The sequence below is a fragment of the Eurypyga helias genome, unplaced genomic scaffold (genome assembly GCF_000690775.1).
Source record: "Eurypyga helias isolate BGI_N326 unplaced genomic scaffold, ASM69077v1 scaffold34084, whole genome shotgun sequence".
Classification (NCBI taxonomy): Eukaryota; Metazoa; Chordata; class Aves; order Eurypygiformes; family Eurypygidae; genus Eurypyga; species Eurypyga helias.
In genome coordinates this window covers 1,072-14,114 of record NW_010246204.1, presented here as the reverse complement: position 1 = coordinate 14,114, position 13,043 = coordinate 1,072, and the positions used below count along the sequence as shown (strand labels likewise).

Sequence of the window (13,043 nt, the reverse complement as noted above, 5' to 3'; positions counted from 1 at the left end):
TGGCATTTTATCAGCATCCTTGCTCTACAAAGCTTCAAAAAAAAGAATTTTCACCAGGGTTATAATAGTGTTTGGGGTATAGAAGCTTTCTTAGTCTCCCAGTTTGGCCTCAGGAGGGGAAAACAAAGCATGTACCTCTCAGTGAGCCCTCTTAGAGTGCTTTTAATGACTGGGTAGGACAGGCGTTGTCAAGATTTGTGTGGTAATCATGTTATGATAAAAGCTAAACACCAGTTGTATTTTTTGAGTAGCAATCTGTAATTTTGCAAAAAGATAAAATTCTACAAATGGTATACTTTTGGGACATTGCTGGGCTGTACAAAATTGCAATACTTGAATGTAAACTTCAAAGCATGGTTGTTCTCAAGGTGCATCTGTAGTACCTGGGGCACTGTGCTTGTCAGGATCTTGAGAATAACAGTAGTGGTTTTCTGTCTGAAGTTTTAGAAGATCTATTTTATTCTGCTGGCAAAGTTAAGATGTAATTTATGCACATAATTTAAATAACACTGGAATTCTGTGAGAGTAGATCTGAAGCTACAAAGTATCATTAACTGTTGTGCCTCTTTTTAACAGAGGTGATGACGAAGCAGTTCAGAAAAACAATGCACTGAAAGTGGTAAGAGAGTTGCAGGCTCAAATTGCAGAACTCCAGGAGGATCTTGAATCTGAGAAGGCATCCCGCAACAAGGCAGAAAAGCAGAAGAGGGATTTAAGTGAAGAGTTAGAGGCTTTAAAAACTGAACTGGAAGATACCTTGGATACCACTGCAGCACAGCAAGAGCTGAGGTAGGATCGTAGGCCTGTGTAAGAAGGTACCATTAAAATTCATCTTTAATTTACAAAAGTTTAAAATGTTAATGTTTTTGATAACCCTTGATGCTTCCTCTAGGACAAAGCGTGAGCAGGAAGTGGCTGAACTGAAGAAAGCTATTGAAGAGGAAACCAAAAACCATGAAGCACAGATCCAGGAAATCAGGCAGAGGCATGCTACTGCCCTGGAAGAGCTCTCTGAACAACTTGAACAGGCCAAAAGGGTGAGAAGAAAATGAGTTACAGAAACACACTTTTCTGCTTCAGGGTTTCTTCGAAATACTAAGTGTTGTGGTCCCTTCCAGTGACATCTGCAGAGCTAAGTTGCCCTCTATACATGCATAACGATTGCAATTAAATATCTCATGCTGGTTTGAATGTATTGCAACTATTAGAGTCTTGGCATCTGTCCGAAAAGTGTGTGTTAGACTTGGAAACGGCGCACGTGGAGATGAACTGTGTAGTGCTTACGTAGGAATTCTCTAACAGTCCACTTGCTGCTTTGGTGAAAAGCAGTTCTCTGCATGCCTGAACTGCAGAATGCTTCCAAATAAGGTAATTGTAATGTCAGCACTCGCATAGCAAATCGTGAGTGCAGGTAGTGTGAAAGTTCTTCCAGCCACTCTTAACTTCGTGCTGGTACCGTGGCCTCCAGTGTCCCGTGTCTGTGGCGTGCCTTGCCAATCCGCACAGCTGAGCAGAGTCCTCCGGCAGCCTCCAGTGCAGGCAGGAGGGGGACACAGCATGGCTCCTACTAAGGTTGCTTCAGTGTCTTGTTCAAAAGTGGAATTATTCCAACACTGCCCCCGAAAACAGTGTCTTTAGTTTGTGAAATTATAGTTTGATCATTCACAAGCCTGCGTGTGGACAGTTCCTATGCTGCAGTAATGTTTGGATATAGGGAATACTTCACAGGCTTCCTCAGTTTGAAATACTGAGAACTGTAGTTAAAGCTAGTGGAAATAACGGTTTATTCGCCTGAAGATCATGCATGTCTTCTGCTCCTTATTCATTAAATATGGAAAAATACCCTACAGTCTTAAACAAAGGTCCTGTGATAAGATGATGTTAGTTCTGGTGATACAGTAAGAGTGGCAGTGAAACATGCGTATGCCAATTACTACTTTTCAAAAGGTTTTTGACAAATGTCAGTTCGGTGGTGAAAAGTGCTTTGTTATGCACTTCCAGGCTGCTATGCGTACTAAAATCAGGGCAGCTTTAGTTGATATCTTTTCCTTTTATTTCTGTGAGATGAGCCATGCTGTCTGTTAATGGGCACATTCCTTCCTACTTACAGTGCTACTCAAACAGTCATTGCACAGCGCTGACATCCCAGGTCTTGTTGAATTCCTGGAAGTATCTTCTGGTCCCCACTGTTACCTGTGATAGCTGAGTGGAATAACTTGCAGTAACTTAGTCTTTGTCTGACGTACACGGGGTGTTACATGGCAGCATTTTAAACACTCCCTACTTACAACGTGATGAGTACCTGTTTTATCTTTGAACTCGGGAACCTGATTTGCTGGACTGAATATTTTCTAGCAGGAAACTTTATTGATATGTAATGAAGTTCTGGATTTCTTTCCTTTTTTTCTTTTCTAGTTCAAAGCAAATCTTGAAAAAAACAAGCAAGGCCTAGAGTCTGACAACAAGGAGTTAGCCTGTGAAGTGAAGGTACTGCAGCAGGTCAAGGCAGAGTCTGAACATAAGAGGAAGAAGCTTGATGCTCAGGTGCAAGAGCTAACTGCTAAGGTTACAGAAGGAGAAAGACTGAGGGTGGAGCTGGCGGAGAAAGCTAACAAGCTGCAGGTAAGGCTGTATGGAAGTCCTAAACTGCCCAAAGATAGGCAAGAAATTGAAAGTCTTAACCATATGCAGTAATGGCTGGGAGAAATGACTTTCAAAGATGGAACTGGGCCCGTAGCTGACATGGGAGGTGACCTCAGTCATACACTCTCATCTACCTGAAGGGCCTTAGAGGTGTGATGTGCCTTTTGTGGAGACACCTGGGCAGCCGTGACATTAATCTTGAATTTTGTGGGCTATGTGAGAATTATAGTGGCTTTTAAGTACTTAGCTTCCTATCCTGGAGATAAAATCCTGTAGGAGGCTCTGCCTTGCCAGGCTGCTGACAGCTGGCCTACAGGTTTTGGGCTTGGAATTGAGTAGGCTGGACTGAGCTCATTCAGATCTGTGAGAAAAAATGTACTGAATGATGGTGGCCACAGGTTTCATTTTGTGCTTCCAAGCTAGGAGCTTGGCAGATAAGCATTGTTAAAAAAGGCACAATTTTCTGGGAAGTGAAGAAAAGGACGAAATGCAATCAGGGCTGACTTTTTTAAACCACAGCAACAAGTACTTTAGGTAAATCAAGCTGAAATACTTCAAAAAAGGGATGGCCCAGTTGTTTCTGGAGGAATCTTTCAGGCAGTCTCTCACTGTATATAAAGTATCATAGCCTAGAAGAGTGAGAGTTGGCACCTGGCAGCAAACTTTTCTCTTGCAGTGATCCTTTAAACCTGGCTGCCACTCTGATAATCCCTGAATTAAGGGTCCCATAAAATATGTGGTTAAAAATAGCATTTAAGTATTAATGCAGATACTGGGGTGACATGATCTGCTGCCTAGCATGCGTAGCTCTTGTTATGTTGTACCGCTTCAGTTCAAGACTGACATCCAACTTGAATGAGTTTCTAGCCAAACTTCCGTACTTCTCGCTTGTTGTATATCTCTGTTGGGATCTACTGTTGTCTTGCCATACCTGGAACTCAAGGTTTTGTTCTGCAGTTCCAGCTCCCAGTGGGATGTAGGCTTTGCCATGAGTCAGCTGCAAGGTGTTACCTTTAGACTGCTTGCTTTGCAGAACGAGTTGGATAATGTCTCAAGTCTCTTGGAGGAAGCAGAGAAGAAAGGCATTAAGTTTGCCAAGGATGCGGCTAGTTTGGAATCTCAGCTTCAGGATACACAGGTGTGTGTGCAGTGAAACTTGAACTTTGCACTCAAGCTTTGTTCTGCATTGAAATGTGAACTGCATAACAGAAAATACGTTCTCATTCATGGTTTGGAAAGCCCCTTGGGTAAAACCTGTATCCTTTTGAAGTGCAGTGAAATGTGACGTATAACGACTGCTCAGCTACATGTGGAGCTAACTTTTCATTATCCAAGGTTCACTACTACTACTTAGTCTCTGTGGGAGATAAGTCTTAAGTCAGAAAAACCTTTCCAAGTAGAATGTTAATGAAAATACGATCCTTGGGGTATATGAAAGAGACAAGGGACAACACCCTGTCTTTTACTGATGGCTTCAGTTCTTAAAAATCCAGGTGTTCGGCTTTGAGTTAAACAATGCAGCTTTATGCATGTATTCATCACTTAAATATAGTTTTTTTCCTTGTATAAAAATGGTGATGGTGACTGCTCGAATAATGTTAATCACCACTGGGGAGTTCTGTGAGGAACAGGGTATAGGAGAGGGTATGGCGGTTACACCTTCCAGTAGTTTCTGTTATGACAGCTTCCACTATTCCAGCTATCTTTAAACTGACCTTTATATTTAAGCAACACAGCACAGCTTGTAAGCATGCTGCCATTGCAGGATTTGATGCAATGCATTCTTCCCAGGTTGTTTAAAATAGGTACTCCATATGCCTGTCTGAAAGAATTAAAACAAATTTTGAAGGTGACTTCTGTGCTCGTCCCTTTAAAGAAGGAAAGGTGTCACCCATTACCTTCTAGATAGGACAGAGATTGTCATGGATTCCTTGATCAGAAATATGCTTTATAAAGGTTTGTGTGTGCCCAGAATGAATGACCAGTGCCTGCTGGAAATCCCAAATTACACATATTTTCATAAGCGTATGCTTATGCTGTGAGAAAAATAATCAATCCTTTAAGTCTGTATGGAGTGATGGAAGGTGGTAGCCCGGGGCCAGAGTCTTCACACTATGAACCAAACTGAACTGTGAATATGTCTGGTTGTGTAACAGGAGCTGCTTCAGGAAGAAACCCGCCAGAAACTCAACCTGAGCAGTAGGATCAGGCAGCTGGAAGAGGAGAAGAACAACCTGCAAGAGCAGCAGGAAGAAGAAGAAGAAGCCAGAAAAAACTTGGAGAAACAGATGCTCGCCTTGCAGTCACAGGTGAGCTGTTGTAAGTGGCAGGACTCCTGTAAGGCCTGCATGTTCCAGGTGAGATGACTTGATGTCCCGCACCTTTCTGGGAAAATGTCACGTAGTTGTCACATGTGCTAGGCCACATTTCTGAATAGAATTTCCTGTGGTCTTTCTCCATTGCAGTAACCTGGTACAACTAACTACAGTGGGTGGGGCTTTCCCCTACTTGGTATCATGCTGGCTCAATTTTTATAACATCCATTTCTGGGTTTGTGATTTGGATCTAATGCCTTTGTTTCCTTGTGATGCACTAAGGAACATTATTTTCTTTCATTGCTTTTTAGTTGGCTGATGCTAAGAAGAAGGTAGATGATGACTTGGGAACCATTGAGGGTTTGGAGGAAAATAAGAAGAAATTACTGAAGGATATGGAGTCCTTAAGCCAACGCCTGGAGGAGAAGGCAATGGCTTATGACAAACTGGAAAAGACGAAGAATCGCCTGCAGCAAGAGCTGGATGACCTGATGGTAGATCTAGATCATCAACGCCAGATTGTTTCGAACTTGGAGAAGAAGCAGAAGAAGTTTGATCAGGTAGTTCAGTCTTCTGTCATCTTGCTGCTTTCTATGATTTTTGAATAGCACCTTGTTTATATTGTTACTGCGTAAAGGAGCCTTGTAAAAAGAAAGGTCTGACTAGAGGCCTGTGATTATTGATCCAGCTTTCTGAGCAACTTGGCCATTGTGAGGAGTAACTTGTCACTAAAAATTTCAGAGAGCTAAATGCCAGCTTTGAGTCTTGTTAGATCAAGTAATAAGCTCAAACAAAAAGGAAATTATATTGGAACAAAAACTTAAGAGTATTACTGTAATCCCTCGAGACAAACCAAAAGATGAAAATAATACAAAACTTAATCTTGGCGAGTAGCTTGCTTTCCTCATCTCTTCCCAGAGAAGCTGTAACTGTGTTCTTCCTAGCACTTTGATCAAGATTGAGAGACTGGACAGCTTCTGAAGGCCAGTTAAGCTTGGAGCATTAACCACTTCATTGAATAAGACACCTGAGGCAGGAAGGACCCAATTGCAGAACTGATGAGACGGTTTAACTATTTCTTATGTTCAGATGCTGGCAGAAGAAAAGAACATTTCTGCCAGATATGCGGAGGAAAGAGACCGTGCTGAAGCAGAAGCAAGGGAGAAGGAAACCAAAGCATTGTCTCTGGCTCGGGCTTTGGAAGAAGCCCTGGAAGCTAAGGAAGAATTCGAAAGACAGAACAAACAGTTGCGTGCAGATATGGAAGACTTAATGAGCTCTAAAGATGACGTGGGCAAAAATGTAAGTACTTTTCCCCACCCTGCTTTGTTACATGCTGCATGGGGAATAACACAGTGAAACTCCCTGGCTGGAGAAGTACATTTGACACAAGGCCAGAACGTTTGGAAGCTGTTTTGTCACTCAGTTCTGGAGGAGTTAATGTGTAGACTAATGGGGCGGTGCTTATAATGTCAGGCCTCTTCAAAAGGTGTGAAGTCGTGGAGGGCAGAAGATGCTGGCCAAATGGCTGATGGCACCTGCGCTACATCCACAGCTTGTCTTGTTAAGACATTGCCATTGTGGTGTTCCTGTGGAGATGTTTGCTGGGTTCTCTGCTCTGCCTGTTCTGATTCAGTGCCTGATCCAGAGCATCAGGAAATGTGGTGTATGGTGTTCGTGTGATGTCGTAGCTCACTGTTAGTAACTGCTGATGTTGAGGTACCTGAAGGAGAGGGTCTGATTCACATTTGTGGCTCAGGTTCATGAACTGGAGAAGTCGAAGCGAACTTTAGAGCAACAGGTTGAAGAGATGAGGACTCAGCTTGAGGAACTGGAAGATGAACTGCAGGCCACAGAAGATGCTAAGCTTCGCTTGGAAGTGAACATGCAGGCCATGAAAGCCCAGTTTGAGAGAGATCTGCAAGCCAGAGATGAACAGAATGAAGAGAAAAAGAGGATGCTGGTTAAACAAGTATGTCTTATTTTACTGTACTTAATAGTGGGAAGGGTGTGATGACCTCTTGACAAAGCTCTGTGGCTTTGGTGATAATTTGCTACCAGAAAAATAAAGCTGTGCTTAAAGCTCCCATCCCAAAGAGATCCCAAGCGCTGATCTTTACAAACAATAGAACAGGTCTCATTGAGGACTGGCCACTGTTAAGTGTTAATGTTAGTCTGCTACGGATGGGCTGGCAATTCAACTGTATCTTGCCTCAAAAGCGCTCAGCATGCAAGTAGATTTGGCTACAGCCGCATGGGTGTATTTCAGGCCAATCCTATGTGGTGTACAGGAACAAATCCAGGGATGCCAACAATATCTGAAAGACTAAGTGAACAGTTTCCTAAATGAAAATTGTGGCAAATACTCCAGATTTGCCAGACTTGAATCTCTTCAGATCTGCTCTGTGTTACTGGAATGCTCAAGAAATGCTGTTTAAAATTTCATGCTTGTTAAGAGAAGGTGGTTCTAAATTAACATTTCTAAACCTTTAAGGAAAAGACACCTAATATTTCAAGATTTATCACAAAAAAAAAACAAACCAAAACTTACTGAGAAACTGAGAATCACCAATATAGAGATTTATCAAAAATAAACACAAGCAGTGGCCTTGGAAGGCTTTTGAAGGTCATTGCCATGCAAAATTGCTGTTGTCTTCCACTGGAAAAGAGCTTTTGACCAGGCATGAGGAGGGAGGCTTGATTCAAACAGAGATGTGTTCTTTCATGTTGGTAACTTGTGGCATTTCTGGCTCAGTTTTATTTTGTGTATGTGTTTGGCTTAGTTCATGTTGGCTGGCTGCTTAGATACTTTGCTTCTGTTTGGTTTTAGGAAAAGTTGTTGGTGTATAAATGCTCGTAGCACAGTTGATTTTACAGAGAATTTTTTTTCTTTTCCTTGAGAAAATGAGGTGATTCTGTATCTTATTTTCCTCTTTGTGGTTCGGTCAGTGATACCTGCATAGGGATAGATGTGCTGGGCAAGAAGCTGGCTGCCACATAGCTGAGCAGATGAAATGCAAATGATTCAGATGCTGAGTTACTGTCGGTTTTCCTCTTGGTCAGTTCAGAGATTGCTTTGTGGATTCCTTTTTGCCATCCACAGTGCTTTCCCATGTAGCTTGCGTTCTGTGGGTCTTACCAATCGAGTAATGTCAGTTCTGCCCTGCAAAGGCCTCGGAGTCACCGACCGTTGTGTCAGGCTTTCGTTGGCTCCGTTTTTGGAAGGGAGCCTGTTAAACACCTCGATCTCCCAGGTGCGAGAGCTGGAGGCGGAACTGGAAGATGAGCGCAAACAGAGGGCTCTTGCTGTGGCAGCCAAGAAGAAAATGGAGATGGATCTGAAAGACCTGGAAGGTCAGATAGAAGCTGCAAACAAGGCTCGAGATGAAGCAATCAAACAGCTACGTAAGCTGCAGGTAGGCACAGCTAATCAACTGAGCCCTTTCTCTCCTGGTGACAGTCTGTCAAGGGTGCTGCTTTTCACTAAATTCGTTTGTAGCTTGGAGAGAAAAGGAGTGCCAGACTTGGCCAGGCTGGCAAGTGCCATGGAGTACCTGGCCTGAACGTGTCACCTTCTCAAAACTCTGCATCCTGTTGTCAATAAGGAGTTATGTGGCCCCCACATACTCCTATTCAGTAGTCATATTGTTCTTTATTTCAGCACTTTGCAACAAGGATTTACTGAGTATTGTTTTCTAGACTGCATTTTTAAAATTTATGGTTGGTTGTATCTTCGAATTTATTGATTTGAGCCCAGCTCTTGCTCCCTGCTGTTTCCTCAGGTTGTTGAACTTGAGGTGTTTCAGCCAAAAACGCTTCAGAGAAAAAGGAGGACTGGATTTTAGTTGCTTTTAAAAAGCTCCAAGATGCCCATTTTTTTTAATTTGGCAAGAAAAACACAGTCCTTATGTCAAGGATTTATTTCCCATTCCCAGAAAAATATCCAGCATTTGGTACAGTTAAGTTTTGCCAAAAACCCACTGGGCCCGCCCAAAGCCACAGCAGCGTGAGGCCATGGCAAGACCATGTCGAGCACACAGCAAGTTAGATTGCCCTTCTGCCCTGTCCACTTCATTCTTTGGCAGTTCTACTGCCTCAGCTGAATGAGGGTGATTCCGGAAGCGTGCCTCGTGTGAGTAGGGAGCGTGGGTTAAGGTGAGAAGTGCTGGTTCCTGGCAGCGCCCCACTCCGTGTCCAAGAGGACGGGGCAGCTGGGAGCTCATCCCGCAGCTCTGTGCACTGTCGTGCAAGACTGAAACAAGTGGTCCCAGGGCTAGGGGTGTTCTAGGCATGAAGGGACCACTTAAATGCCGTTGCTCTGACTTTTCTTTCTCTCAGCACCTCAGGTCATACTGAGATCTCAGTCTGTTAACAGTGTTTAGAGGGAAGCAGCAGTGTGTACTTCCAGGTGCGTGAAACAGTGCGTGGTGTTACCCACGCTGAGAATAGCTTCTTGCCTTGCATCCTTGTAATACATTTTGGGTGTTTCAGTCAACCTCAGTAGATTTTTCACAATCCATTCCAAGAGATTTACTCTCCATAAGTTTCATGACAAATGGTGGGGGGGAAGGCAGCTCTTGTATTAGTGTTTTCCTACAAGAAATGTACCAGGCAAATGCAATGAAGTCTTATAATGTGATGTTTCTGACCAGGAATTGAGTGATGGAAGGATGAGAAAATGAAGTCTTACTATGAAAATAAGAACTAAAAAGGCATTAATGTGGTGTGAAGCCACTTGGGGAGGAAGCTCTCCCCCTCTTGGGGAGGAGTAGCTCTTCAGAGCTACTAACAAATGTTGTGATTGTCCTAATGCAGCATGGCTGCTTCTTCCTCCTGCTTTCCTATTGCAGGCTCAAATGAAAGACTACCAGCGGGAGCTGGAAGAAGCCCGTGCGTCCAGAGACGAGATCTTCGCACAGTCCAAAGAGAGTGAAAAGAAGCTCAAAGGTCTTGAAGCAGAAATACTCCAGCTCCAAGAGGTGAGAGTGAAATCCAAGAAATTTTGGTTTTCTTCCTAAAGTAAGGAGAAGATCAGAGTAAAGATAAAGTAAAAAGCAATCTAATGAGTTGAACAGAGACATAGGAGCCAGGGAAACTTGCACTTCCCCCCTGCCCCAAGTCATTAGTGGACTTCTTATGGCTTTGTAGGAACCATTCTAGTAGTCTGGACCTCATGTCTCTGCCTGGGTAGCAGGAAAGCTTTACTACTGCTTAAACAGATTTGAGGCCTCACTAAAATTTGCAAGGTGGTTCAAGAGTCCAAAAGGTGCACTGTCAGTACTAAACCTGATTGTTGCAAGTACATACAAACCTAACAATCTCTGCAGTACCTCAGTGGATCATTTCAGTCTGTGGAGGTTTATCACTCTGGTTCTCATCCCTTTCTCACAGGGGCATGTGTTCCCTCACAGTTAGCAATTCATGTAAGAGCTCAAAATCTTGCTACGTATCACCTCCCATTACCTACTTGGTCTGCCACGAGGTCGAACACCAGCAGAATTGCCTCGTGTGAGACTGCCTCGTTTTGCCCTGTGTTAGCTGCAGACCAGAGCCTGAAGCACTTGCTCAGATCTCAATGCACTTACGGTTCGATCCTTTACAGGTAACGTGTGGCTTAGAGCTGCTCCATGCCACGTTCTTGCCGACCTCAGGCTTGCCAGGCTTGCACTGCAGTGCGTGTCACTCTCCTTCGCAGCGAACACCTGGGTGTTTCTACCACCGAGGAGTTTTGCAATAGGAGATTCAGTGCTGTTTATACTATTGTGCTAAAGCTTTTATTTTTCTGTACTTTGCAACGTACTGTGGAGGAACCTAAAGAATTTGATTAATTTAGTGCCCACTTCACACTGAATGTGTGTGTTAGCGGATGTGACAGAATGGTTTTATCCTGCTGTTTAGGGCTTGAATGTTATTGATCTTCCCAGGTTTATTTTTTCCTTGCCTGTGTGCAAGGAATGCTTCAGGGACAGGGGAAGTAAATCCATGGTAGTCGTGTGGCTGTACGGGGGGACGTGTCACAATGGTGTGTCCTGCTGGCTTCTACACTGGCTGCTTCTGCTCATCCATTAGAAGACCTCAGGGGTATCACCTTCACTGCACCTCCCAAAGTTATTAGAAGGCTGAATTGTTTGCAAAAGTTCTGAGATTCCCAGTGCTGTAATGAATCTTTTCCTAAACCTTCCCAGGAATTTGCTGCCTCCGAAAGAGCCCGTCGTCATGCTGAGCAAGAAAGGGACGAGTTGGCCGATGAGATCGCAAACAGCGCGTCAGGAAAGTGAGTCATCAAATGTATTAATTGGGCGTCTGAAGAGCTGGAGGCAGCAGCAGCTGTAGCTCTGTTTGCTTGTGAATTCTGCACTGACCTCTCTCACGGTAAAAGCTCCCTGTTGTGAGGAGAATGGCTTACGTAGTAGCCTCTCATGACAGTGCAACGCCTGAAGTGTCAGAGCAAGCGAGCTGGTTGCTTTGTATCACATCTGAGCGCGTCTTGACCCAAATACTTCCTTTCTAGGTCAGCGCTGCTGGATGAGAAGCGCCGGCTGGAAGCTCGTATTGCACAGTTGGAGGAAGAGCTCGAGGAGGAGCAGAGCAACATGGAGCTTCTCAATGAACGGTTCCGAAAGACCACGCTGCAGGTGAACCTGTTGCTGGCAGGCAACTTGTGTTTCAGTGTGCAGCTAAGTGGAGGCTCTGAGTACCACCAAATGATCTTCTATTCTTCTCCTCTGAAAGGTTGACACGCTTAATTCTGAGCTAGCTGGGGAGCGGAGTGCTGCCCAGAAGAGTGAAAATGCACGGCAGCAGCTGGAAAGGCAGAACAAGGAGCTAAAAGCCAAGCTGCAGGAACTGGAGGGATCTGTGAAGTCGAAGTTCAAGGCAACCATTTCTACTCTAGAAGCCAAGATTGTGCAACTAGAAGAACAGCTTGAGCAGGAAGCCAAGTAAGGAAAAAAAATCTGTGTGCCTGTGTTTGCTCTGTCAGTTAATGTCCAACACCTCCATTAAGTGTCTGTAGGGTGAGATGTGGGCCTGCAGCACAGGAACTAGGCTTTGGTATATAGAGAAAGCTGCTGGTCAGGGGACGAGGCAGCTGCGAAGTAACTGGGATGGAAAGCTTCAGGATCATCTTGCTCTATAACTGAAACTGTGGAATTAACTCTTAAAGTGAACCAGGTGAATACGTTGGACTGGGAGTCAACAGGCAACAGCTTCCTGGGCAGCCCCAGGATCCACAGGTGCTGCACAAGTTTCTCGACACAAGATAAAACCTCTCCGTGAGACGCCTGGCCTCTGGTTAGAGGAAGCAGGTTGAGCTTAGGTGTGACAGCTTGAGTTGAGGTGAATCCTGTGCTCTGCAAAGTCTGTCTGCAGCGAGCTCTCCCGCTGTCCTTTTCCATCTTGGCCCTCCACACGTTTTACTAGTTTTTCCTCCTAGAATCCACAGGTGGGCTCAGTGCCACCTCCATTCTCTCTGGGCGTCTGGCTCTGTGGAAGGATGGTGTTACTGGTTAGCAGGAACTTTAAAGCTGCTCTGGTCACTCTTGTTGTGACGTGCCTTGTCCCCCGTTCTAGCCTGCACACCACACCCGTATTGCTCCGGTGCCGTGGCTTCACACGTTCAAAGCCGCATCCAGCCACCCGCTGGCACACGAACGCTGTTGGTTCTACGGGGGTGGCAGACAGGCCTCCAGTGTCGGTCACAAGGAGGCCTTGCCTCACAATGAGCCTTCCGGAGAGGACAGATCTTGTGTTCCCAGCCTTCAGGTACATACAAATTATGCCTTTGGGATATTCTAGTGAAAGAGCAGCTGCTAACAAACTGGTGCGTCGTACAGAGAAGAAACTGAAGGAAGTTTTCATGCAGGTGGAGGATGAGCGTCGACATGCAGACCAGTACAAGGAGCAGGTAGGTGGGGGCACTTAGCTTTTGAGGCTAAATAAAACCATAGTATGAGCAGAAGAGGCTTAGAATCACAGACTGGTTTGGGTTGCAAGGGGCCTTAAAGGTTATCTAGTTCCAACCCTCCTGCCATGGGCAGGGACACCTTCCACTAGACCAGGTTGCTCCAAGCCTCATCCAGCCTG

At 44.7% G+C, this 13,043-nt stretch overlaps 1 protein-coding gene across 1 annotated transcript in view; it reads left to right on the top strand.

The window, feature by feature from the left end:
* Nucleotides 1–13,043, top strand: part of MYH10 (myosin, heavy chain 10, non-muscle) — a gene marked incomplete at its 5' end in the record, with an annotated part of 62,495 nt that overhangs the window by 48,661 nt on the left and 791 nt on the right. The window contains 14 exons of the mRNA XM_010150324.1: nt 577–789; nt 893–1,037; nt 2,416–2,622; nt 3,677–3,781; nt 4,800–4,952; nt 5,270–5,518; nt 6,048–6,260; nt 6,718–6,930; nt 8,213–8,374; nt 9,809–9,937; nt 11,144–11,232; nt 11,470–11,593; nt 11,691–11,899; nt 12,756–12,864. Of these exons, the coding sequence (XP_010148626.1) occupies nt 577–789; nt 893–1,037; nt 2,416–2,622; nt 3,677–3,781; nt 4,800–4,952; nt 5,270–5,518; nt 6,048–6,260; nt 6,718–6,930; nt 8,213–8,374; nt 9,809–9,937; nt 11,144–11,232; nt 11,470–11,593; nt 11,691–11,899; nt 12,756–12,864 (2,320 nt within the window). The remainder of the gene's footprint in view (nt 1–576; nt 790–892; nt 1,038–2,415; nt 2,623–3,676; nt 3,782–4,799; nt 4,953–5,269; nt 5,519–6,047; nt 6,261–6,717; nt 6,931–8,212; nt 8,375–9,808; nt 9,938–11,143; nt 11,233–11,469; nt 11,594–11,690; nt 11,900–12,755; nt 12,865–13,043) is intronic.